We start from the raw sequence: 25,967 nt of genomic DNA on the forward strand, positions 1-25,967 counted from the left end.
GTTTTGAACCCTTTTTCTGTTGTACATCTTCAAGAATCTAATCCAGTGTGAAATAACACGGAGTCAGCGGAGCAGTCGCGTGCTGCTTACGTCACCGCGAGGCCACGCCCCCCGCCCTCCCCGCCGTCCCACTCTGATGACCTCAGTGTAATGGCCGCTCTCTCCGTGCGCTCCGGGCGGTTTTATTTTTTATTTTTCCTCCACCGCGGCTGAATCAGAGCGCCTCACATCGACCGCACACCGCCGGGAAGGAGCGCAGGCAGCGGGAGAAGGCGGTTGTGGACGCAGCAGTGCCGTCTTTAGCGAGCCCCGGGCCGCCAAGGTGAGCAAAGATGTGTGTGTTAGCAGGTTAGCCGCGGTTAGCTGTTAGCACCGGACCGGGCAGGATGTTCTGCGAGTCCCTGTGGTCCCTGAACCCCACCGGGTGGTGCCTGACCCCCCTCCTCTCTCTGGAGCGGGAGTCTCTGTCGGTAAGCCACCCTGGCTCGCGGTCCCGCCCGCCAACGGGACCACCTGCGCCGGTGCGGGCTGCTGTGTGGCGGGCTAGCTCCGTTAGCTCCTCCGTGGCTGCCGGGCCTCGCTAGCCAAAATCCCACTTTTGTGATCCGTCACATCTGGAACAGTGCTCGATTTATTCACCCCGACGGTCCGCTTGGAGGTGCGCAGTCACAGATGTGCGCCTCTGGATGGGTCCGTGAGACGATTGAAAGACACAGATGTCTCTCCGTCCTGGCGCCGGTTTTATCAGAGGAAGTCCTCCAGCGAGAAGACATTTATCAGCACCTCCAGTCATTCATTCATTCATTCAGTTTTTATCCTGTACTTCCAACATTTTTTCTTAATCTCAAGTGAATCCATCGCATATCTTCACCAATTGATCTTTCTGTGTTTAAAATGTGGTGGTTTTCGTGTACTTCAGACTGGAGTCCAGGACAAGATGAAATAATCATGTATTGATTCCACAGTAGGGACGTTTGTATTCCAGCAGCAACATGTGAGCAGCAGTGCACAACAGTAAGGACTGACATTAACAAAAAAAAAATTACTACAGGGACATCATAATTAAAAGATAATTATTTTCTCATTGTACAGAATAAATTAATAAGGATCAGTGATGGATATTAAAAAGTGATCTGTGTCAAATTGTCCAGGATTTTGATAACATAGTAATAATGATCACAGACTTTATTCGTACCTGTGTGTAGATTTGTTTAGCAGGAAATGATTGAGCATCATTTTGATCATGACTGGCAGATAACTCTTCAAGTGACGAAAAGCAAACAGGTGCTCTGTGTTAGAAAGACAGCTCTTCATTATTGGAGCTTTCATTGGAAGCTGTGCTGAGACGGCCGTGCAGATCAGTCTCTGAATCACACTGAGACAAACTAAACGACTCTATTGATCCTTTAGTGAGATGCCTGGTAAATGACAAATCTCTGTGTTCTTTCATAAATCAATTATCAAGCAGGGTAAAGTAAAGACAGAAGGTTAAATAAAAAAGATCAAGATAGATCAAATAATTTTGTTTTAAAATCTGAAGTAGATAAGAGCAGTCTGGGATTAAACAGACATAATAAGAACATTCATCTAAAAGTCATTATAATTAGTCGAGCTCAGAGGTCAGATCAAACTGCAGGATCAAATAATTCATGTCTGATTCATGGCTCTGGGTGCTTATCCTCTCTGATTCAAACTGATTTTGATCATATCAAAAGATCACAGTCTGGATTATAATCATTAGATGGTTTCTGATGTTTAAAACAGGTTTTATTGGGCAGCGTTCAGTTCGTCGACCAAGACTGAGAAATATTCCTACTCTCGAGTCAACCAATTCAACCCAGGCAGATGTTACGGCAAGATTCTCTTCTGTGTTCGTCAGGCTGGTTTTAATCTGATCTGATTTGACTCCAGCGTCAGTCGTGTTTCATCACATTCTCCATCTTCACGTTTTTAAGTTTTTTGTCCATGAAAAAGGTTCATTGACGAATAGTTTCCATCACAGTAATGCTGATCAGGGGTATGAAACATAAGGCCCGTGGCCCAAAACCAGCCTGCAAGAGGCTCCAAAACAGCCCAACATGAATATTTAACGCCGGGCTCACGCTGGATACGGTGCATCTGCGGTCCATGGGATGAGGTTGCCAGATCTGTTGCTCTCTCAGCCCAAACATGTAAAGCAGTCCAAATCTGCATCTCTGTAGAAAATGCACGTTTAAACCGTAAAAACCGGATTTGCAAAGCACAAATCATGTCACAAACACGTAACCACTTCATCAACCCACCCGACGTGTTAAACAGAACCCTGATTTGGCACAGACCCGCCCAATCTGGCAACACAGAGCCGCTCTGGTCATGTTTTGTGCCATTTTGGAGTCACTTGACTTTCCTACAGTGACGAAGTACAAAACCGTTCATTCTTCTAACGCGTATAATGATTAGATTGCGTCATTTCTTCTGAATTCTACCAGAAGAATTAAAAAAAAGAATGTTAAAGGTGTAGTACAACATTTTGATTTCCGGGTGGATCACCTAAATAATTGGTGGGTCTGTTTGTCAATCATTCTGACGAGCTGCTTTCGTAAGGCGGTTCTCCGTGCTTGCGCCCAATCAGCTTCTCCCTTTTGCGCATGCGCATTCAGAGTGTTTATGTAGCCGGTGAGCTTCTGAGCTCGTACTTACCGATGGCGTGTCTGACATAATGAAACTGTAGCTGTTTTCGGAAAAAAAAAGCTTTATTTATGAGCGAGGCGGATCGCAGAAACTGTACAGAGCCGTGCACGCCGGAGAAGAGGAGATCGCGCTCGTACACTTCCGCGTTTTCTGGGAGAAGCAGGAGAGCCGGGCGGATGGTCTGGCGCATGCGCGTTGTTCAAAAAGTGAGTAACAGACATGGGGCTTCGTCTTTTCGAGAAAATGTTGTATTATACCTTTAAGGTAAAAACACGACTAATTTTATTTTGAAATCACTTATTTTGCAACATGTATCGAGTTTCCTTCCGGCACCCAACTTGCTTCTGTCCAGACTGACGTGGCAGATCTACGGCGTCCGGAAAAATAGGATCCTTGCGGAAAGTTTCCGGAGCGCTGACCAGGCTCCGGAGCCGAACCGCAGCCGGACCGTGGCCGGTGTGAGCCCGGGCTGTAATGTTTCAGCTGCAGGAGAAGTTTTCAGACAAGTCTGTCTTTTTCACCAGACGGTTTCTATAAAGACATTTTCACCATTCTCTCTGCTCCACAACAAAGAAAAACCTCAAAGTTTGACTTTTGAGGTTGTTAAAGTCTCTGTTTCACTGGTCTGGGTTCCAGCTGCACAGGGCCCCACAGCGGGATTTACAGGTAGATCAACAGGCTCAGAGCAGCAGGACTGAAGCAGGTCCAGGACTGAACCGGTCCAGGACTGGACCATCAGGACAGTGAGAGGACGGGTCAGTATTTAATTTCATTGATTAATCCTCTCTCTCTCTGTTCCAGAAGCTTCTCCGATGGACACCCCTGAGAGCCCGAGCCAGTCCCCCCAGTCCCCCGAGGACGAGGACAAGGGTCTGTCGGACAGCGAGCTGCTGGACTCCCCCGACGAAGACGACGGCCGGGTCCTGTCCGACAGCGACGTCCTCCGTGAAGACGAGAACGGAGGCCTGGTGGAGGACGAGGAGGAGGAAGAGGAGGAAGAGGTGGTGGGGGGGCGGGGCTCCGAGGACGAGGTGGTCCCCGACTTTGTCTCAGACGACGAGGAGCTGGGAGGAAGAGGAGGAGGAGGGGCGGGGGGGATGGGTCAGGAGGAGGAGACCATCGTGCTGATGGAGGGGGATGAAGATGATGATGGTCCACCAGGCCAGGAAGAGGAGGAGGAGGACGAAGACGGAGCGGTGGACACGCCGCTGTCTCCGGAGCAGGTCAAGAGCCTCGCAGCTGAGGAGGAGGACGAAGACGATGGAGAAGACAAAGAGGGGGTCTGTGAGGACGCCTCAGCAGGACGGGAGGAGGAGGAGGAGGAGGAGCGGCGGCGGGCCGAGGAGAGGAGGCGGGCGGCGGCCCGGGAGCTGAAGGACGACTCGGCCGCCGTGTCCCGCGAGCTGGACGAACACGAGCTGGACTACGACGAGGAGGTCCCCGAGGAGCCCTGTGTCCCCGCCCCGGACGAGGATGAGGACGAGGAGGACGCCGCCGCTGCCAAGCCAGGGGGCGGGGCCAGCAGGGAGGAGGAGGAGGAAGAGGAGGACAAGAGCAGGCAGAAGAGGGAGAAGAAGCCCATCCTCCCCCCGTCCCCCAAAGACGGCGAGGCCCGGGGGGCCGAGCGCAGCCGCAGGGACAAGAAGAAGGACGAGGACGACGGCGAGATCGACGAGGGCGAGATCGACGTGAGTACAGACCAGACCGGACCTGAACCAGAACCTGAAGCGCGGGTCAGACGGCCTCTGCCGTTGGACCGGAACCGTTCAGTAGAGACAGAACAGCTACATCACTGCTTTCTATTGATTAGAAATGTTATTATCTTCAATCAAACTTTATTTATAAACACTTCTCATGTTAAAAACTACTCAGAATGTTAAAGGGCAACTCCGGTTTTTTGACATATGGACCTTATTTCTAGGTGTGTCATGCTCATATACTCACTCAGACAAAATGGTAAATGGGCTACACTTGTATAGCGCTTTTTACCCTGCTTGACAGAGCCCAAAGCGCTTCACACTGCAATATCACACCAACCCTTTCACACCATACTGGGTGGTGGTAAGCTACGACTGTAGCCACAGCTGCCCTGGGGCAGACTGACGGAAGCGAGGCTGCCATTCTGCGCCATCGGCCCCTCCGACCACCACCAACCATTCACTCTCACAACTTTCTTACTAGGCAAGGTGGGTGAAGTGTCTTGCCCAACGACACAACGCCAGTTTTACGCCTGCGGGGATCGAACCGCCAACCTTCCAGTTATAAGACGACCCGCTCTACCAACTGAGCTACTGTCGCCACAAACATGGTGCAGCTCGGAGTCCTTCAGAAGTTGTTTAGAGCCAACCGATTTAGCGGGGGCCACGGCAAGGGAGCTTCAGCGCGGGACATCATCTCTGCAAAATCGCTCATTTCAGCTCTATTTTTTCATCCATTGCCAGTGTTATCATAAAGTCGGCTCGTCTACCGTCTTCAGGTCGGTCGGTAAGTTCGACGGCGCGTGGGTCCGGTCGATCGTGGGTCCGGTCGATCGCCTGTGGAGCCCGACCGGGCCTGGAGGCTGGGCCGCTGGGTCGGGGGAACCGTCCGCCACGGTGGCGGCGCTGGGCGCCGTGTCGGGCGGGGGCCCCCGTGGCGGCTCCGGGTTGCCTTTCGGTCCAGGGTTGGATGCATGGGATCTGCTGCGCTTCGCTCTTCTCTGACACCTCCGTGCGGAAGGGGGGGGCCTCTGGCAGGGCCCTGCGCCGGGCGGCGGAGATCTGGATCCTCCCGCTGCGGCGAGGGCTGCAGAAGCAGCGCGGCGCGTCCCCTCGCGGCCGGCGCAGCGTGCCTCCGCTGGGCACCGGAGCTCCACAACATCCCGGTGAGGAGAGTCATCCAGCAGCGGCCGTGCGCGAGCCGTGCGTCTCTGCCAGCTTTGGGACCTCCGGAGCCTCCGTGGAGCAGCTTAGGGCCGTTTTCCAACTCGGCCCCAACTCGGCCCCTGGAAGTCAGACGCCCGGGCGCCGTGACAGCCGAGACCAACTAAAAGTGCCTCTCTGCCGGGGACATGAGCTCCGCAACGTTCCCATCCGAGCTAATTGTGGCTAAGTTAGCGAAAACCGTCAGCTGACCCACCTGAAGACGGTAGACGAGCTGACTTTATGATAACACTGGCGATGGATGAAGAAATACAGCCGAAATGAGCGACTTTGCAGAGATGATGTCCCGCGCTAAAGCTCCATTGCCGTGGCCTCCGCTAAATCGGTTGGATCTAAACAACTTCTGAAGGACTCCGAGCTGCACCATGTTTGTCTGAGTGATTATATGAGCATGACTCACCTAGAAATAAGGTCCAGGTGTCAAAAAACCGGAGTTGCCCTTTAAAGTATCAAAACAGAAACCCTTACACCATGAAATAATGAATATCCACACACTGACCCACACACACACACACACACACATGAAGTAACTAACTAGTTAACTAGGGTTAGGTTAACCAGATGCTCTCTCCACTCTCGGCCACTGCGCATCCGTCACTGTTTACTGTCTGGGTAGAACACGATCCGGGACGGAATGCAAATACTGGAAGGAAAAAACCATTCAGCTCTGATCACTGTTTTGTGTGTGTGTGTGTGTGTGTGTGTGTGTGTGTGTGTGTGTGTGTGTGTGTGTGTGTGTGTGGTGTGTGTGGTGTGTGTGGTGTGTGTGGTGTGTGTGGTGTGTGTGGTGTGTGTGGCGTGTGTGGCGTGTGTGTTTTCAGGACGATGACCTGGAGGAGGGTGAAGTCAAAGATCCATCAGACAGAAAAATCAGGCCAAGACCGATCTGCAGGTTCTTCATCAAAGGTACAGGGTGGATGCTGCTAATGCTAATGATGCTAACGCTACTACTGCTAATGCTGCTGCTACTAACAATTCTACTGCTGATGATAATGCTACTAATGCTAATGCTACTGATGCTACTTCTAATGCTACTGGTGATGATAATGGTAATGCTACTGCTACTAATTCTACTGCCGATGATAATGCCGCTAATGCTACTGATAATGTTAATGCCGCTAATGCTACTGTTGCCAATGCTGCTAGTGGCACTGATGCTAATGCTGCTGCTGCTGGCCCACGTTGGTCTGTGTGACATAAAAGACGAGAGCACATCAAGTATGGAACAGCCTTAATGCTAACACTGCTCCTCTTTCTGCTACTAATGCTACTACCCTCCCATCTTTGCTTCCTGATGCAACACGTGGTTCCAGGTTTTAACCTGCGTTAGCAGAATGCTTGTTGTTTAGTGAGAGCCTATCAGGGTTATCAGGTCCCATAATGCCCCAGCTCTCCTCCTGCTGCTGGAGGCCCGGGGACGTCAGCCTGGGTTGATTCTGTCATTAATCATGACTTTAAGAACAGAGCTTCTGTAAACGACGTTCTGCTGTTCAGCATGGATGAGTTCGGTTCACTGCTCTCTCCTGCCAGCTCCAGCTGTGAGCACAGAACAGAACACTCTTCATGAACAGGAAGTAAAGCCCAGGACGCTGATCGGAGCAGCAGCGTCTCCAGCTTATGTCCAGTTTTGTAGTGAAACCTGGAAGCATCAGGCGGGAGCTGGAGCGGTGTGTGTGGAGTGGAACCTGAAAGCTCTGCTCAGTCTTTCTGCTGGTCCTTCCTGTTGGCGTGCAGCAGAGGGCGCCGCTGCCCTGTAAAGCTCCCCTCTCTGTCACTGCTGCCTCAGCCTCTTGCCTTCTGACCCCTCCAGGAAACTGCACGTGGGGCATGAACTGCCGCTTCATCCACCCGGGGGTCAACGACAAGGGCAACTACTCCCTGATCAGCAAGCCGGACCCCTTCTCCCCCAACGGGGCGCCGCCCGGGGGAGCCCCGCTGCCCCTGCTGCCCAACAACCCCTGGGTAGGCGGTGCCCGCGCCCCCCTCCCCTCCCCTCCCTCACCGCTCCCGCTCACACCCCCCCTCCTCTGTTTCAGGCGCCCCCTGCTGTGGAGGAGCTCCCCCCTCCCCCCCCTCCGGTGGAGCCTCCTGTGGAGAGCGCCTGGGAGCGAGGGCTGAGGCACGCCAAGGAGGTGAGCGCCGCCGTCACCGCTGCCGTCACCGCCGCCGTCACCGCTGCTGCTCTGGGTTTAAGTGTGTGTGTGCGCGCGTGCGCGTGTGCGCGCGGCCCTCAGGTGCTGAAGAAGGCCACCATCCGGAAGGAGCAGGAGCCGGACTTCGAGGAGAAGCGATTCAACGTGACGATCGGCGAGGACGAGAGAGAGTTCGACAAGGAGAACGAGTTCTTCAGGGAGCGCAGCTACCGCATCATCCGCGAGTAGGACACACACACACACACACACACACACACGTCTCTGATACAGCAGCTCCTCTTAACTGAACATAAATAAAAACTCGGTTTCTCGTCTACTTTTTTTTCTTGATTTTTTTCATTCTTCAACTTTTAATCTCATTGATCGCAGTTAATTCCCTGCAGTTATGCTATTAATTAAAGATGGATTTGGACGGGAGCCCCTCAGGTCGGTAACCGTGTGTTTTCTCTCTGGCAGTGAGATGGACTTCAGAGATCCTGCGTACGGGTAGGTGTCTCACTCCGTCTGAGTTTCCGTTGCCTCTTCTCCGCGTTAATGCTCTGCGCCTGAACAAACACTCCCAGGGTGAACCGGCGTGTCGTTTGTTCTCGCCACACACACCGTGAGTGTGTTTGTACACGTCACACACTCATTAGAAGTGGAAGGGAGATCAGTCACCAAACAGCTTTATTAGGAGTTCAAGCTCCAGCGTGATAAGACGATAAGCGGAGGAACAACAGGATGCAGCTCTGTTTGCCCCCCCCCCCCCCCCCCCCCCCCCAAAAAAAAACGCACACACAATGGAAGCAATTGGAGCAAGATGCTCTATAGCAGGGGTCGGCAACTTGAGTTGACGACGGGCCAATTTTTGTTTGGGCACTTGTATCGCGGGGGGGGGTCATGCTTGCACGCACGCACTTAATCAAACTTTTTTTTTTTTTTTTCCCCAATCTAAACAACTATCCAATCTTGGACGTTAAAACAATAATGTCAGAAAAAAGTAGCTTGTATTTGTTCCAGGCGGCTGCTTCACTCAGTAAAGTCAAAAAAACAAAACAACAATAAGCTGAATTCTGAAACGCCTGACAGCAGCAGCCTGGACCACTGCGCTGCTGTCTTCAGTCACCAGCTTGTTAAATAAACTGTCTTTTAAGACAAGAATGTGTGAAATGTGGAACCATTTCAATGTTGTGAATGATCACTTTTCCTTAAAAACGAACATACAGAAGCACCAACTGTTCGTCTTTACACATGTTTGATAAGACCTCTGATCTGAACAGAGCCTGAGGAACCTGAACGCCTCACAGCTGCAGCTTCACTCCTGACGATCACTGAACATCAAGATGATGAGAAAACAACAGAACAGTAAACAGCCGCTAAACCAGAAATCAAACCTACCAGAACCATGTTTCCCTCATCCTCTCCAAGCCGCCGCTACGCCGTTCAGATCCTTCCTCTCAGAACGGAACTGTCCGTAAATAACGACCTTTCCTGTTCTGTCCGAGACGCTCAGCGTTTAAATCTTCTTTCCACCGCCTCAGAGGTTGAGATTGCGTCCCGTCGACTGATGTTTTAGCACGAAGGAATCTTTCAAATCCAGCTAGTTCATCGGTGGCTAACAGCTAAGCTAACAGCTGACTGAGACACCTGGCAGCAGGATGCTTTTACGAAGTGTCCCTGAACGCAGCACGGTGCTGCCCGGAGCTGCGGCTCAGGTTCACTGAATCAGAGGGTTCCAGGTGTTTCACAGGTAAAGAAGGCGGTTTAGGAGGAGAGGGGTGCTGACCGGTTAACGGACGGAGTCGCTGCCTCCGTGAAGCAGCTGCCTCACATTCTTAAATCACCTGGCGGGCCAGACATCATCGTTCACGGGCCGGTTTTCCGCCAGTTGCCGACCACTGCTCTATAGTCTGGATGTTAATGCTGATTCTTCATTTTAGAGGTTTACTGACTGATTTTCTTCCAGATTATCCTCAGTCTGCGGTCAGTCTAACAGGACTTTTCTTCTTTGTCCCCCGCAGAGATCCATACGCCGACCCGTACTACGACTACGAGATGGAGGCGCTGTGGCGAGGAGGCCAGTACGAGAACTTCAGAGTGCAGTACACCGAAGCGCCGCTGCCCTACCACTACAGTGTGAGTAACACACACAAAACACACACTAAACACACACCGAACCCAGTAAGACATCTAGAGGACCAGCCTCAGACCATCATCTGGGGGTTTTTCACCAATATATAATGTTTTGGGGCGATGATGTTTCCTGAAAGCTTCAGGCAATGGCATTAACTAAATGTTCCCTCCAGGGCAGTTATCTGCATAAATGATAGATACATGAGAAGCAATGTTACATTGATTTAATAAAACAAACAAAAGATAAAAAAAACCTGCAGCCACAGTCCGTGTTGATTCAGAGACGCGACGGCAGCTAGCAGCGAGCGCAGCGAAGTGTGGCAGCGTACAGCTGGAAACTAGAACTACTGCTGACTGGAGGCTGCGTCAGGCAAGGCTGGTTCACAGCAGCAGCAGGGCTCCAGGGGAGACCAGCTGCCATGGAAACACCCCAACAAGCTGGAGGAAAAAAACGCTAGCATCAACGCTAACGCTAGCTAGTGAGCTAGCGGTTGACAGGCTGGCATGAGGGAAACACAGTGAACACATCATCAACTTAACAGCTGAAACGGCCCTTTAGTCTGAGAGCTAGTGGAATGTCTTTGATTTAATGGGATTAAGCGGGACTGTATTTCAGTGGAGACAGAGCCTCTAGTGGTCATATAATGCAACTGCAATAGAAAAAGATAAATCTGTGATGTCATAGTACCTGGTTACACGTGTAGAAAGCATTGTAAGCGTTGACTGTCCTGCTGTCTCATCCTCTCAGCCCGGTCTGGATGAAGCCTCTCAGATCTTCCTCTCAGTCTCACGACTTCTTCTCCTCCTCCTCCTCCTCCATGTCAGCAGGAGCGCGAGCGGGAGCGCGACCCCCGCGAGCAGCGCCACCACCGCGACCGGGAGCGCGAGCGCGACCACCGCGAGCGCGAGCGGCGGCAGCGGGAGAGGGAGCGCGAGAGGGAGCGCGAGCGCGAGAAGGAGCGCCTGAGGAGGAAGGAGGAGTGGGAGAGGGACCGCCTGAAGAGGGACGAGAAGGAGCGGCCCAGGATGAGGCCGCCGCCCCCGCCGCCGCCGCGGGACCCCCGGGACAAGAAGGAGGACCTGAAGCCGCGCTCGCCGCTCGGCATGGCGCCCAAGTGAGTGCAGCTGCTCGCAGGCAGTGGTCTCTGCCTCAGACTGTGGTCTCAGTGCTCAGACTGTGGTCTCTGTGGCTCAGACTGTGGTCTCAGTGGCTCAGACAGTGGTCTCATAGGCTCAGACTGTGGTCTCAGTGGCTCAGACTGTGGTCTCTGTGGCTCAGACAGTGGTCTCATAGGCTCAGACTGTGGTCTCAGTGGCTCAGACTGTGGTCTCAGTGGCTCAGACTGTGGTCTCAGTGCTCAGACAGTGGTCTCAGTGCTCAGACTGTGGTCTCAGTGGCTCAGACTGTGGTCTCTGTGGCTCAGACTGTGGTCTCAGTGGCTCAGACTGTGGTCTCTGTGGCTCAGACAGTGGTCTCATAGGCTCAGACTGTGGTCTCAGTGGCTCAGACTGTGGTCTCAGTGGCTCAGACAGTGGTCTCATAGGCTCAGACTGTGGTCTCAGTGGCTCAGACAGTGGTCTCATAGGCTCAGACTGTGGTCTCAGTGGCTCAGACAGTGGTCTCATAGGCTCAGACTGTGGTCTCAATGCTCAGACTGTGGTCTCAGTGGCTCAGACAGTGGTCTCAGTGGCTCAGACTGTGGTCTCAGTGGCTCAGACTGTGGTCTCAGTGGCTCAGACTGTGGTCTCTGTGGCTCAGACTGTGGTCTCTGTGGCTCAGACTGTGGTCTCAGTGGCTCAGACTGTGGTCTCAGTGGCTCAGACTGTGGTCTCAGTGGCTCAGACTGTGGTCTCAGTGGCTCAGACAGTGGTCTCAGTGGCTCAGACAGTGGTGTCAGTGGCTCAGACAGTGGTGTCAGTGGCTCAGACTGTGGTCTCAGTGGCTCAGACTGTGGTCTCAGTGGCTCAGACTGTGGTCTCAGTGGCTCAGACAGTGGTCTCAGTGGCTCAGACAGTGGTGTCAGTGGCTCAGACAGTGGTGTCAGTGGCTCAGACTGTGGTCTCAGTGGCTCAGACTGTGGTCTCAGTGGCTCAGACTGTGGTCTCTGTGGCTCAGACAGCTGCAAGCCGTCAGCTGATTGATCATCCCTCATTTCCAGCAGATTCTCTGAAGAGCTTTAAATCATCCTGTCATTTAGCTCATTTTCTGCTGTTGTTGACAGCAGCTCCCTGCATGTGGACTGTTTGCATACGATGGTTTTCTCTCTAGACCGTCTGCAGACAGTGGTTTTCACTGTGCTCTCAGGCGCTGGCCGACAGTGGTTCTGATGACGTCATGGCCACGCCTCCAGGAAGTTTCCCACGCCGCCGTTCTTCCCCGCTCTGTCCTCATTCTCCTTTTGAAACCGTGGAAGTTTTGTTTGCGTTTTCTTTTCGTGTGCGCAGAGCAGCGTGCGCTGCAACACGCCCTCCCCAAACCTTTGTCTGCGGTCGGCAGTGACGTTAAAAAACACGCTGCCAGTGAAAATCCACTCAGGAAAACCGGTTTGACCCGAAAACTCGAGGCCGTCCAGGTTTTCCACAATGTTTCAATTCCAACCACGCTGGAAGTTGTGCAAGGAAGCTTCGTTCAGTCAAACTAATTAAATTCAATCCAGCTCTTTTTTCAGGAACGTTGCACAATCAATCCACCACTTTCTCTGTTTTCAGTTTAGAAACGGCGCCTCTCCCATCTGGACAGAAAGACGCTCATTTGATCCAGACTGTCTTTTAATATTAGACTCATCAGACAAAGTGATGAACAAAAAAAAAAAAAAAATCACACAAGGAGTGAAATTAAACAGTGCCTCATATTTTTATAAAACGGCTGACATCAGATTGTTTGTGGTGCATCGGCGTTGACGTCGCTGTCGGCCGATATGGGTTCTTTTTTAAAAACCGTGTCGGTGTGATAAATGAAACGTTAGCGGCCCGGCTTCACTTCCGTCTCTCTGTCAGCAGGTTCGGGCTGATTTAACTCCAGGAATGTGTTTAAACAGGTTGCAGGTCAGTCACGCTTCTCATTTTCGATTGAGTAATTTCAAGGATGAGCCGACGTGACGTGTATTGCTTTCAACTTTGGAAAACAAAAATGTAACATTTAAAAATAAAATAAAAAAAATATATATAAAAGTTTTTTTCTTGCTTCTTCCTCAAAACATGGTTTCATGGTTTCAAACATTTACTCCACTTCCTGTTATCAGTCTGATCAGTGAGAACGTCGTCAGGATGCGTTTTTTATTTCTGATTTATTCTGTTCCACCGATTTGAGGAAATTAAGGAGATGATGTAATTTTTCATGTTAAATTTGAAACATGGCGTGGACGTGGCTCCTGTCGGCGCGTCTCTGGATCACGTGAGGAACATCTTCTTCGCTGGAGGCTTGAAATGGACTCGGCTGTTTAATGGAAGACCGACTGAAGTGATGGTTTTTACGTGGTGAAACCCTGCCGGTGGTCTCGGCTCTCTTCATGTTCAGCCTAAATATTGTGAAGCGTCTCGTCTTGATTTATTGCCGTCTGAATCTGAGGCATTTCCTGCAGGCGTCCATCATCTCCTGTTGACTCACTTCCTCGTGTTTTTCCTCTGAAGTAAAGCGTGTCCTCATCCAGCGCGGCTATAAATAGCTCCTCTGCTGCTATAAATAGCTCCTGCCGCCGGAGCTAAATTTAGCCGCCGTGCTGTCATGTTTGCTCTTGCATCACACGCTGTAAACACGACGCCGCTCCTGGCAAACGGCCTCAGGTTGCCTCCCTTCGCTGGGAATGTCCGCCGACGCCGCTCATTTCCTCCAACAAATATTTAGGCTACACGATCCGCTCCTCCGGGCGACAATTGTTTTTAAAAGAAAGTTCCGACGGAGGGAAATCCCCATCAGGAGAGTACAGCCGTGTAATCCACACTTCTACTGGCGTGACGAAATCCAGCCGCACGCCAACTGTATTAGCTCAGCTCCGCTCCGCTCAGCTCAGCGCCGCATTAACTGTACTCATAAAGCACTTTTTAAAAAGCATCGCTGAAACCAGGTGCCGTGCAGAAAAGCCTTACGAGCACAAGGTGTGAGCAATGAAAGGATGAAATGCAATAAAAGGATGAAATGGTGACACTAGAAGCAGCAGGAGAGTCTGAATCTGGGTGAAAAGAGTCCTGGGATTCGTTCTGAAGCAAAGTCCGCAAGTCAGGAGAGGCGGCAGAAAAACCTTTGAGCCTCTCAGCTCAGGTTTCAGGTCAGGCAGAGCTGCAGCTCGGGTTAAGGTTCAGACTCAGGATAAGGTTCAGACTCGGGCTAAGTTTTGAGCTCAGGCTAAGTTTCAGCTCAGGCTAAAGGCTCGTCCATGCTTCACATTTATGCGTTTCCGCGTCCGCTTTGGAGTGTCCGCGCACCACCGATGCCCGTGCGCTTTCTCCTGTACTACAGTCTGGGCTCAGAGCGTTCCATGCAGACGCGCTGATCCACGCATCCTCGAGAAGCTTTTCCGGCACTACAGACTGTTTATCTGCTCCTTTATTACAGATTATGTAGAGAAAATTAAGCACATACATTGTCAGTACATTATCATTAAGTATTAAAGTTTATTTAGCCTTTTTTTCCTGTTTCTGAATCGTGGGGGCGGCGCCGGAGCGATTAGTTACTTTCACTTCTGTCGCAGACCTTCTCCTCCCTCCAGACAGAGTCTCTCTCTCTTTCCACGAGTTTTCCACTCTCTGGGTGTGTTTGTGTGGAGCCATCAGGCTGGAGCTCCGTCTACCGTCACTTTTACCGTCATGTTTGGTTTGCTGTGGCGCTCTGGCGCATGCGTACACCGCCGCGACCTGCGCGCAACGCGGTCTCAAAATCTGCCTGCTGTGCGGACGTCCGTGGATCGGTCCGCGCAGACCCTAGCGGACAGGAATTCGTGACGATTTTTACGTCACGCGGACGTGTGAAGCATGGACAGGCCTTTAGTTTCAGCTCAGGCTAACTGTCTGCTGGTGTTTGTCGGTTTATCACGTTTGGCTGAGTTTGTCTGTCTCCTGTATGAACGTGACTGAAACGTCGACCCGTCTCCGTCCCCCAGCAGGCCGATGGAGCCCCCCTCCAAGAAGGAGGTGATCCCCGTCATGAGGGGGCCGGACGAGTGGAAAGACCCGTGGCGCCGGTCCAAATCCCCACGGCGGCGCCCCGGGCTGGGCTCGCCGCCGCGGGGCCGCCGGAGGCACCGACCCTCTGGATCCTCCGTGTCACTGTCCAACTCCTCCAGGTGGGAGAGTCCGGCTCTCTGAACGGAACTGTGTGTTCTGGATTGCAGTGTAACCTGTGTGTGTGTGTGTGTGTGTGTGTGTGTGTTCCATCCCTCAGGTCTTCGTCCCGCTCCTCCTCCTACTCCGGCTCCGGCTCGTCTCGCTCTCGAAGCCGCTCGTCCTCCTTCAGCTCGTACTCCAGCCACTCATCGCAGCACAGCTCCTTCAGCGGCAGCCGCTCCAGGTACTCCTGACCTCCTGACCTCCTGACCCCTGACCCCTGACCCCTCTCTGTTGCCCGCAGGTTTGGCTCTCGTTCAACTCAACTATAAAGGGTGAACCACAAACACAAACCAGGCCCCTTTTTTTTTTAGTCCTTCCCTGTTCTGAGTTCTTCCTCCACTCTGACATGTGGCGTTCCTCAGGGTTCTGTCTTGGTGCCCCTCTGCTTCTGCCCTTTGAGACCTCAATTCAAACCCCTGTCGATTCTTGCAGGTCCCGGTCCTTCTCCACGTCTCCCTCGCCGAGTCCCGCGGCGCCCAGGAACGCCAAGAACAAGCCAGACCTGCACCCCATGATGGCCAAAGGGTAACTGAACACACAGGGAGAACATGACCCTGGACCATGGGAGGGGGGGACCACAGGACCCCCGGTTCCCCAGATGTCGGCTTCAGCTGTACGCTGATGATACTGGAGTTTATCGCTTCATTACTTTCATTACTTAGCAGCTCTGTCCCCCCCCTCCCCTCCACAGTGCGCCTCCTAAACCAGGCACCATGCCCCCCCCTCGCAGGGACAAGCCCCCCATGAAGAAAGCTCCCAGTCCTCCTCCATCCGGCGGTCCGCAGGGGGGCCGGCCCCCCAAACCCATGATGGAGGGGGGCAAACCTGCCCCCAACCTCCGCGAGGCTGGAGGCGGAGGCCCGGGAGGAGGAGGAGGAGGAGGAGGAGGTGGCGGAGGGGGTGGAGGAGGAGGAGGAGGCGCAGCAGGGAGACCGATGCCCCCCCGAGAACCTGGAAAACCCCCCAACCAGAGAGACGGACGGCGGAAAGAACGGCCGCAGAACCCCCCCCGAAGGTAAGAGACGGACATGGTAACATGGAGCGTCTTCCTGTTAGCGTTAGCTTTAGCTATCAGCCTTCACAGCCAGTTCCGATTATCATGGAGCAGATACCGATCGCCGATATTTACAACCGATATGTCTGCTGTAAAAATCAGAGTTGGCAGAAATTCTTTTTTTTTTTTTTTTTTATGGCAAAATAAGGTATGTATCGGTCCTGAGAACCTTATAGAATGAAGCAGCTCTTCGACAACAAGCCGACAGGTGAAGAAGATAAAGGGCTCAATAAGGAAAACAGCCAGCGGTCAGCAAATACAGCAGATAAAGCTGAAACGTGCCGGGAAAAGCCCTTTAAGAAGAAACAGTCCTGTTAACAAATTAAAGGTGCAATGAGTAACATAGCGTCACCTGGCGTACTTATTTGTTTATTTTTACATAATTTGGGCTTCCAGCTCGTTAACCCCACGGAAACAGGACTTCAGAACCTCAGAATACTGTGGAGAACTCGGTTGGGATTTTGCCTGCGTTGCGGTCGAATCAGTGGAACGTCGAGTGGAAGGAGATGCAGGAGCAGGAGAGACGAGCTTCAGCGAGACGAGTTTATCCAGCAATCTGGCAGAGGTCCGGAAAGAGTGGACTGAGACGGGAGACACCGCTTCAAAAACCACCCGGGAGACGGCCTCTTCTGTGCCTGAGCCACCGGAGGAAGGGTCTCAGAAGGAGGACTGGACTGTTGGCCAGAGGTCCAAGCTCCTCTTTTCCCATCAAAGTGAAGAGTGCCTTTCACTCAGGAGTCAAGGTCAAAGGGTTTGGAGGAAAAGGGCGAGGAGCAGAACCCGGGCTGCTGGAGGTCTGGGGTGAAATACCCACAGTCAGTCACGACCTGGGGTTCAGAGTCCAGTGCAGGGGTGGGTTACCTCTGCTTTCTTAGATCCAAGATCAGCAGAGTGTTCCAGAGGACTTGATGATTCCTTCTGCTAAGGATCTGAATGGAGATGCAGATTCCATCTCCCAGCAGGACCTGGCCCCTGCCCAGACCGCCAGAAGGACCAGAACCCGGTTTGATGCCCGTTCCGTCACAGTGTTGGACTGGCCGGCCAACTGGCCCGACCGGAACCCGTCTCTGGGGATTAGCAAGACCGAGCGGTTAACGAGGACCACCAGTCCAAGAAACCAAGATTAGCTGGTAGCAAGCATCAAGGACACGTGGTCTTCCAGAACTCTCAGGCAGTGCCACAAGGCAAAGGGATTCCCAACCAGGAACTGACGACTGACAGACCGTCTTGACTGAGTTCATGTGATCACATCACATCCACACTGTTCTAATTCTTCAAATTCCTGTTTTTGTGGGGTTTAGGAACTGGAAGCCCAAATTATTAAAAAGAAAAAATAAACAAACACGTGTTCCATGATGTTCCAGTTTTTTGGAAACGTTGCGTCGATACTGTTAATGGATCGTTTCCACATTTTTCTTCAGAACAGTTCTCCTTCTTGTCCACCTACTGAGCATGTGCAGAACAACTTTCAGAAACGTTCCTCGGAGTCTTTTTAAAAAAACTTCTTCCTGTGGCTCTGGACAGCGTCGCCATGGAAACGGGCCCTGAAGCCGCCGCCTCGGACTCAGTTGAACTTTCTGAGGAAGTAGCTGCTGTCAGGTTCAGACGTTGGCTCGCCGCAGCGGACGCCGAGGTCCGATGGTTCCCTCGGGAATCAAACGTGATGTGGAGGAGGGAATCTAGCTCCTCGTGCCCTTGCCTCCACCACCTCCCCACCTTCCGAGGGGAAGTCGTTCTGTGACTCCCACTCATGCAGGAAGCAGAAGTAGCACTTCCCACACACTTTCACATTTGCGTTGCAGAGCGAGGGCTGCCCACGCCGTGCATTCTGGGGGAAGACCGGGCAGAGGAAGCGTGTGTGTGTGAAGGGCAGGAAAACACACCGTGTGTGTGTGTGTGTGTGTGTCTTGGAAAGCGTCCAGGAAAACCAGTTCCTGCCCGTTTGTTGTTCTTTCGCTCAACTACTTCCCTCCGATGAAGCGACAAGTGATTTGAACTGTGAATCTCGAGCCGCTCTAAACCTGGAACGCCCATCAGCAAATCCTCAAGAGCACATCGTGGCCTGAGAACCTCCATCTGGAGGCGTCAGATCCTCGTCCGGAGGCGTTAGACCCTCGTTTAGGGCCATCAGAACCTCGTTTAGGGCCATCAGAACCTCGTTTAGGGCTAGCAGACCCTTGTTTATGGACGTGAGACCCTCATTTAGGGCCATCAGACCTCCGTCTGGAGGCATCAGACCCTCGTTTAGGGCAGTCAGACCTCCTTATAGGGCCATCACACCCCCGTCTGGAGATATATGACCCTCTTTTAGGGCCTTCAGACCCCCGTCTGGAGATATATGACCCTCTTTTAGGGCCATCAAACCCTCATCTGGAGGCTCCAGACCCTTGTTTGGAGGCATTAAACCCTAATTGAGAGCCGTCAGACTCTCGCCTGGAGCCGTCAGACCCCCGTTTGGAGACTTCAGACCCTTGTTTAGGGCCATCAAACCCTCATCTGGAGGCGCCAGACCCTCATGTAGGGCCGTCAGACCTTCATCTGGAGGCTTCAGCCCCTTGTTTAGGGCCGTCAGACCCCTGTCTGGAGCTGTCTGGGTTCCTTACAGTCCCTCCTGTGTGTGTTCCAGGCGGACTGTCAGTGGCAGCATCAGTGGAAGTGGCAGCAGCTACTCCGGCTCCAGCTCCAGATCCAGATCGACATCCAACTCACTATCCCGCTCCCGGTCCGGATCCAGGAAGTCCAGGTAATGTCCCCCTCGGCAGCTGTGACCCCGTCTCCCCCTCCGTCAGCGGCCCAGTTTGACGGCCGGATGTCCTGCAGGTCTCTGAGCGTCTCCAGCGTGTCCTCGGTGTCCTCGGCCTCGTCCAGCAGCAGCTCCATCCGCAGCGCCGACTCGGACGACATGTACGCCGACCTGGCCAGTCCCGTGTCCTCGGCCAGCTCCCGGTCCCCGACGCCCAGCCACCCCCGCCGGGAGCGGGGCGGGCCCCGGGAGGCCCTCCGAGAGGGGGTCCGGGATGGAGCCCGGGAAGGGGGCGGAGCCCGGGAGGGAGGCGGAGCCCGGGAGGGGCTTCGGGAGGCGGGCCGGGACGGAGCCCGGGACCGCGGACCACATGGGCGGGACAAGACCCGAGGTGAGACAGAGACACACACCATCTGCTTCTCTGAAATGTTTTTCTTTGGAACGTCTTTCAAAGCAAATTTGCAGTGTGTCATCATTTTATGTTCTCTGAATAATTAAGCTTCTGGTTCGACAGAAGAATTTATTTCTCGATGGAAAGTTTGTTTTCGGGACTCAGACCCGGGAAAACTGAACCATAAACTTTTTTTGTCTCACTTTCGCCGCACGTCGTGAGATTTGAAAGCAGTTTTCTCTGGAGGAGAATCGTTTTTCCTGCCGCCTGTGGGATCAGAGGTCATGTGACTCTGACGACCATGTATGGAAGTCGACTGATGACATCATCAACAGAGCAGCTGTCAGTCAAACTGGCCAATCGGCTGCTGCTCGGGGCTTTTTTCATTGTGGCCTTTTTCAGATTATTGAAAACTACTTGATTTAAGTTAGGTCTGTTAAATCTGAGCTCTGTAACTTATTCTGAGACGGTTGCCTGAATCAAAACCAGGTGATTTTTTCTGTTTTACTGCTGAAGGCTTCTGGGACATTTTGACCTTTTTTTTTTTTTTTTTTTTTGGTTCTTCTTGCTCCACAGAGAGGCCGACGAAGAGAGACGAGCCGTTCAGGGACGAGCGCAGGAAGATGGACCTGTCGGGTCCCCCGCCGCGGGGGGGCCACGGGGGACACGGGGGGCCCCACCCCGTCCCCCGCTCGGGGCCCGGGAACAGGGGGGGCCACCCGGGGCACCCGCCGCCCGGATCCATGGGACCACCCGGAGGCTACGGGGGCTCCGGGTCCCACAAGGACATTAAACTGACACTGCTGAACAAGGTGAGAGTGACTGTTTGGAGGGAGAGTTCTCCCTGTATGCAGACGACGGTGTCCTATATGTTCCATTCAACACTGTGGTCCAGCTGCTCACACACACACACACACACACACACACACACACACATATGGGGGTACACACTCTGACTGTGTGTGCTTGTTTCACAGCAGCAGGGCGACAAAGGAACCAGAAAGAGATACCTTCCATCAGACAAAGAGCGGCCGGGTTCCCCCGCCAGTAAGAGGATGGCCATGTCTCCAGACAGAGGTAGCACGAACACACACACACACACACACACACACGCCTATAGCAATCCCATCAGTGCGCAGACACCGTTCGAACCGCCGGCTGTAAAACTCACGTTTGTTTTGTTTTTCCCTTGTTTTTATGCTGCTGCTCATTTTATGATCCTGCTGTAAAAAACCCTGAACACACGATGCGTTCAGGTGCTGTTTGACATTCAGGAACAAACACGAGCCGAGTTGATAAAAGATTCAGTGTTAATTTATTATTTTACTAAAATAATAACTGCAATAAAATCCCGATGAGTTCTGGTGTAGGTGATTATTTCTGGTAGTTTATTGCCTGGTTCACAGAAACACGAGGCGTTCAGGTGAAGCGTGAAGCTAAACAATCACTGAGCCTCACGAGGCGTTCAGGTACAGAACGGAGCACTGAAATCAAAATGAAGATCTCTGTCTGACACTTAAATGTAAGTTTCCACTGCTGATTTACGAGGGGGTACCCAAAAGAAACCGGAATTTGGTCAGAAAATAATAATAATAATAATGATGAGTTTTGACTTCTGGCCGTCAGATGTGCTGCAGGTAAGCCTCGTGCACATCTGTGAAAAGTCCGAGTTCCCAGAGTGACACTGACGCCTGTCAGGCGCTATTTATAGCAACAGAGTGCAGCGGCGGTCTGCGATTTTTTCCCAAAATGGCGACATTGACTGTGAAGCCAGAGCAGCGCAAACATTAAATTCTGCTTTTTGCTGGAAAACCAGCAGCAGAAACACTCAGCTTGTTGCAGCAAGCCTACAAGGATGCTGCTCTGGGGAAGACTCAGGTCCATAAGTGGTCCGGGGGTCTGAGAAGGGCCAGATGTCGGCGCCTCAGGTCCGCTCAGCCGTGAAAACAATGCTGAGCTGCTTCTTGGCTGTCCAGGGTCTCGTCCACAGCGAGTCTGTCCCTCCAGGTCAGACTGTAAACCAGGACTACTACAGGAAGTCCTCAGACGCTCCGTGAGGATGTGAGGAGGAAGCAGAGCGTCGTGGCGGAGTGGAGCCGGTTGATCCACCACCACAGAGCGCCAGCGGACACGGCGCTGCGCCTCACGCAGTTTCTGGAGGAGAATGAGACGAATCTCCTCTCCCATCCGCCTGATTCGCCAGATGAAGCCTCCAGTGACTTTTTCTTGTTCCCCAAGTTGAAGAAGCAGCTGAAGGGACAGCGGTTTGCAGATGTGGAGGAGGTGACAGAAAAATCGCAGCCGGCCCAAAACGGCACAATTACGCAGGGGTGTGACGACGCATTGGTGAAGTGGGAGACACGGCTGGAGCGCTGCATTAATGCAGATGGAGACTATTTTGAAGGCGACGGTGATGTTTTATTTTGAAATGTCAGAAATAAAAAGTTACAATCAAATTCCGGATTCTTTTGGGTACGCCCTCGTATGACTTCCTCAGTATTCATAAATACAGGAGGCGTTCAGGTGCAAGGCTGACTGTAGGTCACAAACATTTGCTCAGAACTGAAAGAAAGCAGCTTCAAAAAACTGCTTAAAAGATTACAAAACCATCAGAAGTCGTCTCCACATGAGGCGTTCAGGTGCAGGGGGAACTGTGGGTCACCTGAGTTTAGGACGGAACCTTACAGAGTGAATACTGCTGTGTCATCACGGGAGGCATTCAGGTGCAGTGGAACATTCCTGAACTCACTGAAAATAACAGATGAAAATGTTGGTTTTGTTCCCCTGGTCATACGATCACTGCTCAACAAGTGGGAAATTTAACACGTGAGGCGTTCAAGGGCAGGGCGAACATGCAGAGAATCTCTTCGTGATGCGTTCAGGGGCAGATTTGAGTGTAGGACGTCCTCCAGTATTCTGTATTTGTTTCTGTTGTGTTGATTAAGAGGCGTTCAGGTGCACTAGAACACTGTGGGATTTGATAGAATTCTCCTCCAGTTCAGGCTGGTTTTTTTTGTTTGTTTTTTTTAACTGCGTTCCCTGAACGTCTCGTGGTTTTCAGGCCGTGACAAGAGGATGCCCGGCCGGCCGCCAATGTCCCCCCGCCTGGAGCGACCCCGAGGCCAGGGCCCCCGCCCACTGCCCCCTCCTGCAGACAGGTCAGTGTGACACACACTCACACACACACTCACACAGACACAGACACACACACACACACACACACACACACACACACACACAGCAGCCCTTCCACCCTCCTCTCCGTCCTGTGCCCCCCTCCAGGAAGCGCCCCCTGTCCCCGCCCTCCAGGTCGTCGGGGAAGGGCGCAGCGCCGCCGCCGGGGAAGCCGCCGCCCGCCGCCGCCACGTCGGGGAAGCCCAGCAACACGCTGTCTCGCCGCGAGGAGCTGCTGAAGCAGCTGAAGGCCGTGGAGGACGCCATCGCCCGCAAGCGAGCCAAGATCCCCGCCAAGTAGCCGGAGGCCCCGCCCACCGCCGCCGCCCGGCCCCGCCCCCGCGCCCCGGAGGGCTTGGGTTTCTGTTTTTGCAGCTCGGCCTCCCGCGGGCAGCGCCGTCGTCTGGCTGGTGTTCGGAGGCCGTCGTCAGAGAGACACTCTTTCTCGCAGCGCCGTCGCTCCGGCGACCTTTGACCCCCCGTTAGGATCCTGGCGGACCCGGAGGGAGCAGAACCGGCAGAACCGCCCCCCCACCCCGGTTCTGCTCATGTACCATAAGAAGACGGGAGGCGTTTGAATCAGTGATGTGAAGTTTTTCTTTTTTTTTAAGTTTTCAGCCCGGTTTTCTCTTCTAGCTCCGCCGCAGTCGGACCGACTGACCTTTGACCCCCGTCTCCCTTTCTTAGTTGATGAGTTTGAGCGGCGGGACGAGACTTTCACTCACCAGACGGCTGCTTTTCTGACTAAAAGCCCAAATAAACTATTTTGATAAAGCCATCGTCTCCCTCGGGGTTTCTCTCTGTTCTGCTCTCGTGTTGAGGCTTTTCCAGGTTCCTGACGGTCCCTGAACGCACCGTCCACAGCAGGGAAATAAAGATTTCTGGGGTTTCTAACGGAGAACGTTCTGGATCCGTGCTTCAGTTGTTGGTATTTTTGACACGTTTTTAAAATGTCAGTATGAGCACGCCATTCGAGAACCACTGGTCTAGAAACAGAGTTCAGGTCCTCGATGGGAAACAGCAGGTTTGACGCATTTTACAGTAGAACCGTTTTAATTTATTACAGACGTTCTTTCATCAAGACCTAAAGTTTGCTTTGGACTCACTAGAATGTGGAAGAGAGGCAGGAACAGTTCTATGAACGACTGAAGGATTGGAGAGAGAAACCGTTGACAGAGAGCAGTCATGAAGAACAGGTTCTAAATCCGGGTAACGGAACCGGCGGAACCTCCAGCACGCTCTTTAGTCCTGAAGTTAGAAAGAACTTCAGCGGCTCTCCGGGTTCTCCTGTGCTCCTCAAAGAGGAGCGAGGCTGCAGTCGATCCAGGAACCACATCTGGAACCAGAGACCAGGGAGCAGCTCAGCTACCGCCTGGAACGACCTGACGTCTGGTGGGATGTAGCTCCGCCCCCCTGTGTTTTGGTTTGTTTACACATTTAGAACCAGTCCCTGGTGAGACATGGGCGCCTGGATCAGTGTTCTGGTCGGGCGGCGCGCCTCCTGCCCGGGCGCCTGGTTGGAGCGCCGCCGCTTCGCCTGTTTGGACGGAAACAGCGGCGAAATGCAAATAAACACCAACGGCCGAACAGCCCGGCGTTTCCTGAGCAGAACATCTGATTAGATGACATTTAAAGGGTAAAAAACCAACCTTCAATTATTTTGGTTTATTTCAGGAATTTGCATGTTCGTACTGTGTGTGCGTGTGTGGTGGTGGTGGTGATGGGGGGGGGGGGCTTTCCAGGTTCTCAGGTTCTCCAGTTACACTTCAAAAAAACCTTTGATTTGACCGAACGTGTTTCTTCAGAGACCAGAGTTGGGAGGGTGACTTTAAAAAATTGAATCCGGTACAATTACAAGTTACTTGTCAAAAAATGTAATTAGTAACTTACTCTAATTACTTCAATAAAGATGTAACATACCAGATTACTTTTAGATACTTTAATATATACTTTATATTACTTCACCAGCAAATACAAAAATAAAGGCAAAGATATTTATAAGGTGTCGTCCTCACGGCGTGTTGACGACTCGACACACAGCAAACACACAACGCGCAGTGTTCTGAACTCTGTGTTCAGCCCATTTAATACCAACAACATGACCTTTAACCTCTGACCTACTGAGAATCTGACTTTCTTTCTTTCTGCCTCAGGATCAGCTCCATCAGTCCAGACTGTGTTCCTCCAGTAGTTCTACAGAACAGCGGCAGAAGTGTTAACACACATTTATATTCTGTCCTCAGTCTGCTGTGTAGCTGGACCGCTGCAGTGAGGAGCAGGTTTGTCCTCAGGTCGGCCATGAACAGTGTTTTTTCAAGAGTTCAGAGTTGATTCATTCCTCAGTGACATGCAGTAGGAACATGCAGTCTCCAGTAAATCCTCCATCCAGGCTGAAGCAGTGGCGATTGCTCTAAGACTGCAAGGGAAGCTCAACTTCCCCTAAAATATCAAAAAATAAGTGGTCCAATATTTACTGTTGTGTGAACATTTCATTGACTAAATATGCGCTACAACACGTTCATCTTTTGTTCAGAATCGGCTACTTATCTGAAGTAATTGACTCGGCTTTTTTCTCACTCCTCCTCGCAGCGGCACGGCGCTTTAAACAGCCGGACGCTGAGCGTCCATGCGGAAGCTAGAGTGGGTTGTTCTGCTGCAGTGAAACTGGACGCTCATTGGATAAAATACTGGGCTGGTCCCGCCCACGGACGTTCAGCGTCTCTGGGGGTCTATGGAGAATTGAGCTGGCCTGGACGCTGAGCTTCTGCATGGTGATTGGATGATCTGTGTGAAGCTTGATTGACAGCGAAATTAGCAAATCAGCGATCTTGAAGTAAAAAAAATGCACCAAAGCGCTTCTGAAGTTTTTCATTCTGCTGTTCTGAGTTGATTTGGAGGCTTTGCTGATCCCTGGAGACTTTATGTTTGTGAAAAACGACTAGCGTTGTGTTTGGAGACTCGTTTCGGTCACTCTGTGGTTTCTGTCCTCGACTAGCAGCTGTGGAGCTTCTCCCCTTCTCTCACACAGCTCCAGCCTCCAGCAGCTCCAGCTGCTCGCTAGCTGCACACAACGGCAGACAATGTGAATGTTGTGGACCGGATTTTGGCGAAGCCATTTGATATTCTTGCTTACGAAGAGAAAATTGGTGTTAAACTGCATAACAGATCAACTCCTAAGACTGAGCTGGTGCCGAAAGGTGGGGAAAAGTAACAGGTCCTTTCAGCTGTCCTGGTCTGACAAGGTGAGCTGCTGACTGAAGTGCTGTCACCAATAAAATGTCCTGCTGGCCATGCCTCTGGATGAAACCATCTCAGGGAGATGTTGTCTGGTCACAAGTGGGCTTTGAGGATCTGTCTAACTTTGACAGGGCGTACAAAAGGCATGAAAGCTAATAGAATTTACATACAAAAAACAGATTACACATAT

At 52.3% G+C, this 25,967-nt stretch overlaps 1 protein-coding gene across 5 annotated transcripts; it reads left to right on the plus strand.

Annotated features, from left to right (window-relative positions):
* The first annotated feature begins 136 nt into the window (after positions 1–136).
* On the plus strand, positions 137–23,316 carry zc3h18 (zinc finger CCCH-type containing 18). Of its 5 annotated transcripts, none has more exons than XM_030096837.1 (19): positions 137–322; positions 3,472–4,358; positions 6,413–6,497; positions 7,402–7,553; positions 7,628–7,723; positions 7,826–7,968; positions 8,201–8,230; positions 9,745–9,859; positions 10,682–10,971; positions 14,953–15,135; positions 15,234–15,359; positions 15,611–15,703; positions 15,870–16,193; positions 18,859–18,975; positions 19,053–19,366; positions 19,943–20,178; positions 20,344–20,443; positions 22,428–22,524; positions 22,649–23,316. In XM_030096837.1, exons 2-19 carry the CDS (start codon positions 3,483–3,485, stop codon positions 22,839–22,841), a joined length of 3,570 nt encoding a protein of 1,189 aa, XP_029952697.1. In that variant the 5' UTR covers positions 137–322; positions 3,472–3,482; the 3' UTR covers positions 22,842–23,316. The 5 variants fall into 5 exon arrangements, with proteins under 5 accessions (XP_029952697.1, XP_029952701.1, XP_029952700.1 ...); XM_030096841.1 differs by having other exon boundaries at positions 20,347–20,443; XM_030096840.1 differs by having other exon boundaries at positions 10,685–10,971.
* The last annotated feature ends 2,651 nt before the right edge of the window (positions 23,317–25,967 follow it).

Source organism: Salarias fasciatus, chromosome 7, assembly GCF_902148845.1.
Source record: "Salarias fasciatus chromosome 7, fSalaFa1.1, whole genome shotgun sequence".
Lineage (NCBI taxonomy): Eukaryota > Metazoa > Chordata > Actinopteri > Blenniiformes > Blenniidae > Salarias > Salarias fasciatus.

Coding starts and splice junctions, on each gene's coding strand:
- zc3h18 (XM_030096837.1), top strand. CDS start 3,483: ATGGACACCCCTGAGAGCCCGAGCCAGTCCCCCCAGTCCCCCGAGGAC. Junction 8,231..9,744: donor TTCAGAGATCCTGCGTACGG/GTAGGTGTCTCA, acceptor TGTCCCCCGCAG/AGATCCATACGCCGACCCGT. Junction 10,972..14,952: donor CCGCTCGGCATGGCGCCCAA/GTGAGTGCAGCT, acceptor TCCGTCCCCCAG/CAGGCCGATGGAGCCCCCCT.